The following is a 3,658-nucleotide window of genomic DNA, read 5'->3' on the forward strand; positions in this document are numbered from 1 at the left end:
TTTTGGGTTCCATGTAGAACCCTTTCCACAGAGGGTTCTACGTGGAACCCAAAAGGATTCTACTTGGAAAGAAAAAGGGTTCTCCTTTGGAGGACAGCCGTAGAACCCTTTTGAAACCCTTTTTTCTATGTTGTTGTTTCGTGTGATTTGGGACAGGTTTTGCTGTTTGCGTCACCACAGGGTCTTTAACCCCACATAGACTGTGAGTGGGTTTATTGTGTCAAATATTTCTACGCAGGCTGCCTTTTCCGTCTTCTTCCTCTCTCTCTCCCCAATATTAATTTTCTGTCCTTTTTCTTTCAGCTCATCAGTTTAATCATCATAATCTGCTATGCTGCGTCATTTAATGGAGGATATTATGTGGTGCCCATCTGTGAGATGGTGTCCGCCATCATCTTCTTTGTCGTCTTCATGATGGAAATGGACAAGTCCATTCAGGGGGTCAACTGGGTCTGGAGTGTGAGTACAGTGTATGTTTACACACACACACACACACACGCACACAAATACAGAGAGACACAGGGAGAACGAGAAGCACACAGACACAAATTAAAGATGCATTCAAATCAAAACTAACAGTAACACAAGGACTTTCCAAGTGCCTTTAGAAGGACAATCATTCACTAATGTTGGTCTCCTACCAGGATTTTTTCCGTGCTGCTATTGGTGCAGCCCTGTACACCATCACCTCTCTAATCTGTGTGATTCGTGGAACAGGGAACAATGCCCTTATTGCCGGAGGGGTGAGTCAAATGTCTAACCAGCCTGAGATTTTTTAACAGATACAAATGAAAGCATCTCAAATGACTTACTTCTTCAGCTCTCAAATCCTTCAGCCCAATTCATCACTGAAAGTAGAACTTGGTGGTTCGATTATGTTTAGATTAAACGTTATTCCATTCCCTTAGGTGTTTGGCCTGCTGGCTGGGATCCTGTTTGCCTATGACGTCTACACCATCATCCTTGTCATCAAGAGCAACAGGCAGGATACAGCAGCGCCCACTGGTGGGTATTTTGAGTAAGGCTGCAGCTTTGCTGGGAACTACAGTTTGGAATTTGACATTTTCTTTGTTTTGGTCCCTGCTTTGTTTACAGATGTTTAAGCCCTCGAATATAAACCCCATCTTAGTCATTGGAAGAAAATTACATTTGTGCAGGACGAGATGACAATGAAGAGAGAAAGAAGTGCAGCAGATTGGAATGAAGTTTGATTCTCAAATGAAGAGATTAATAGCAGAAATGAACCAATGTTAGGGTCAGAAGAGAGAAACATCTACTGTACTATCTATGGCTGACACAGAGAGGATAATGTTATACTGCACTGAGATCATTATGTTCAAAAGAACCATGTAAATTCCAGGAGGGATTCCCTTGACAACCGCTGTTCCAGTCTCGGTGTACAATTCTACCGTCCCATTGTTCAATCTTTAGTCTGGTGAAAAAGGGAAATATGTCAATATTATGCAGCATAAGGAGGTGGAAAGCTCTGGAAAGTTCACACTAGGACATCGTTTATTTTCTGATCTAATGAACTATTGTGTAAAACAGATGTCTGTGTTGAGTTACATCCACTGCTAAAGTATTGGTTTGTATTAGAAATTAGATTGTAGCATTACATTTATAGAGGTGCTCAGATGAATATAACATCATAATGTAACATCAATAGTTTTGGTACAAATGGCATTCTCTCTCTCTTTGTCGTCATAATTTCACCTCAGCGTCATAGCCCTCTCCATAACCGACTGTAATATATTAAAAATGTGCTGGTTGAATTAAGCCAAATTTTGCTTGCGCTTAGGCCTTGGTTTAATCAGATCGAGTGTTAACCGGCATAGCGGATGTTTTGACATATGTTGGAGGTGTCACTGCAGTATGAGCTGACAAATAGGTGAGAGGCTGCTCTTGTGTGTCACAAACCACTTCCTTCCTTATTAATCCTACTGAGTTAGAAGTTCAAAACAGCGATAGAAAGTGTAGGTCAATGCATGTTTTCATGTTCATTTGGATGGTGGGGATTTGTAGCCTATCAGTCAAATCGAGATATAGACAATGGAAACATCAAGCAGTGTTTGAACTTGTAAAGTGGCTGCATGGGATTTGTCGGTTTCATTGCATCCAATAGCATGGTCCGAGATAAACTAACACAAGGAGCCGCTTGTGGATTTGACAGCTCTAACGCAGTTCCATCTCCGACACACCAAAACACCGCTATGCGGGTGTCTGCTAGTACGTATCTGCTATAGAATCTAGCCCATTGTCAATTCACCTTAATTGGGGAGGACGGGCTCTTAGTACTGGCTGGCACAGAATAAATGGATTGGTATTAAACTCAAACACATGGTTTCCATGTGTTCGTTACCATTCCATTCACTCTGTTACAGCGATTATTATGAGCCGTCCTCCCCTCAGCAGCCACCTGTGCTGGAAACATTTGTAGTGCCTTAGTTGCATTGGTTGTTGTTTTGCCTCTTTTTTTCTACTTACCTAGCACTGTAAGGCCTACTGGCCACAATTAACCCTGCACTCATGGTAAGGTTTGATGTTCATTTGCCACCAAATAACTTCTCATGAGTACTCTTGCCATAGGAAAATAATGGGACAACATGTTTTCATTATCCTGGTTTTGAAATAATCTAATTCAGGTCAAGTGTGTTGCTTACCAGTTTTTCTTTGTGTTTTTTTAACCAATGATAGATAAGATATTTTAATGAGATTTAATGTTGTACAAGATAAATGTTACCTCAGTTAGTGCCCCCTTGTTAAAGTATTTAGACAGTTTGTATGCAGTTATAGTAGTAAACATTAATATTTTTATTATAGACTTGTAGAAAAACAACTGATTTTAGAATGAGCAATTAATGAAATTAATTAGCAAAGAAGGGCATTTGATCACTTGTGTGGTTGCATTTCAGGATGCCTATGTTATTGTAATATCTTTTGTGAATGTTATCTCAAATATAAAGTACATTTCTCAAGGAAGAATTTGGCCTTAATGTTTTATATCGAACAGGTTTTTTATTCATACTTTTGTGTGTGTTTCAAATATTGAGGCATATACACAATGCTTTGCGCAATAAAAGCAAGTTATTATACAATTAGGAACCTCTCTAATAACTGTGTCTGCACATTGTATAATCTCATTGTTGTTATATACATAGTACTTTCTAATGACTGTGTATACTGGTTTGTGACACTCACAAGTTCAAGGATCTGAGTGCTCTCTCTTAAACTACCACTAGATGGAAGCAGCTGCACTCTAATTGGAACTTGACCAGGGCTCATTCTGTACTTTTGTATTTGTTCTCACACAGGACTAAATGCAATAAAAATCGAATGCTGCAAAATACTACGAATAATTACTAATGTTTGTTTAGAATTTCACTTGACCTAGATAACATATTTTGTTTCATTTTCAGGGAACTAGGTCAACAAAACACCCTTTCACTATGAGTCTTTGGTTGATCTGAACCCCCTCAGTAAAATTAGCAGATGTACAGCTAATTTCCTGCAATTCTAAAAATGTTTTCATTTTTGAATATGATATCTGACTGGTCGGTAATTTGAGAAGTTTACAAATGTACCAATCTAAAAATGTTTTGCTGGCATGGGCAAATTGACTGACATAACGAGAGAAATTGCTGATGCACAACCACATTTT

General features: G+C 39.0%; 1 protein-coding gene across 3 annotated transcripts; it reads left to right on the top strand.

Annotated features, from left to right (window-relative positions):
• Positions 1-288: 288 nt before the first annotated feature.
• LOC135562944 (proteolipid protein 2-like) lies at positions 289-3,346 on the top strand. 3 transcript variants are annotated; one of them, XM_065005447.1, is made up of 4 exons: positions 289-459; positions 645-743; positions 909-1,005; positions 1,096-3,346. In XM_065005447.1, the coding sequence occupies exons 1-4, from the start codon at positions 379-381 to the stop codon at positions 1,101-1,103; spliced, it is 285 nt and encodes a 94-aa protein (XP_064861519.1). In that variant the 5' UTR covers positions 289-378; the 3' UTR covers positions 1,104-3,346. The 3 variants fall into 3 exon arrangements, with proteins under 3 accessions (XP_064861519.1, XP_064861517.1, XP_064861518.1); XM_065005445.1 differs by having other exon boundaries at positions 1,158-3,346; XM_065005446.1 differs by lacking the exon at positions 1,096-3,346 and having other exon boundaries at positions 909-1,089.
• Positions 3,347-3,658: the final 312 nt, after the last annotated feature.

Source organism: Oncorhynchus nerka, linkage group LG20, assembly GCF_034236695.1.
Source record: "Oncorhynchus nerka isolate Pitt River linkage group LG20, Oner_Uvic_2.0, whole genome shotgun sequence".
Lineage (NCBI taxonomy): Eukaryota > Metazoa > Chordata > Actinopteri > Salmoniformes > Salmonidae > Oncorhynchus > Oncorhynchus nerka.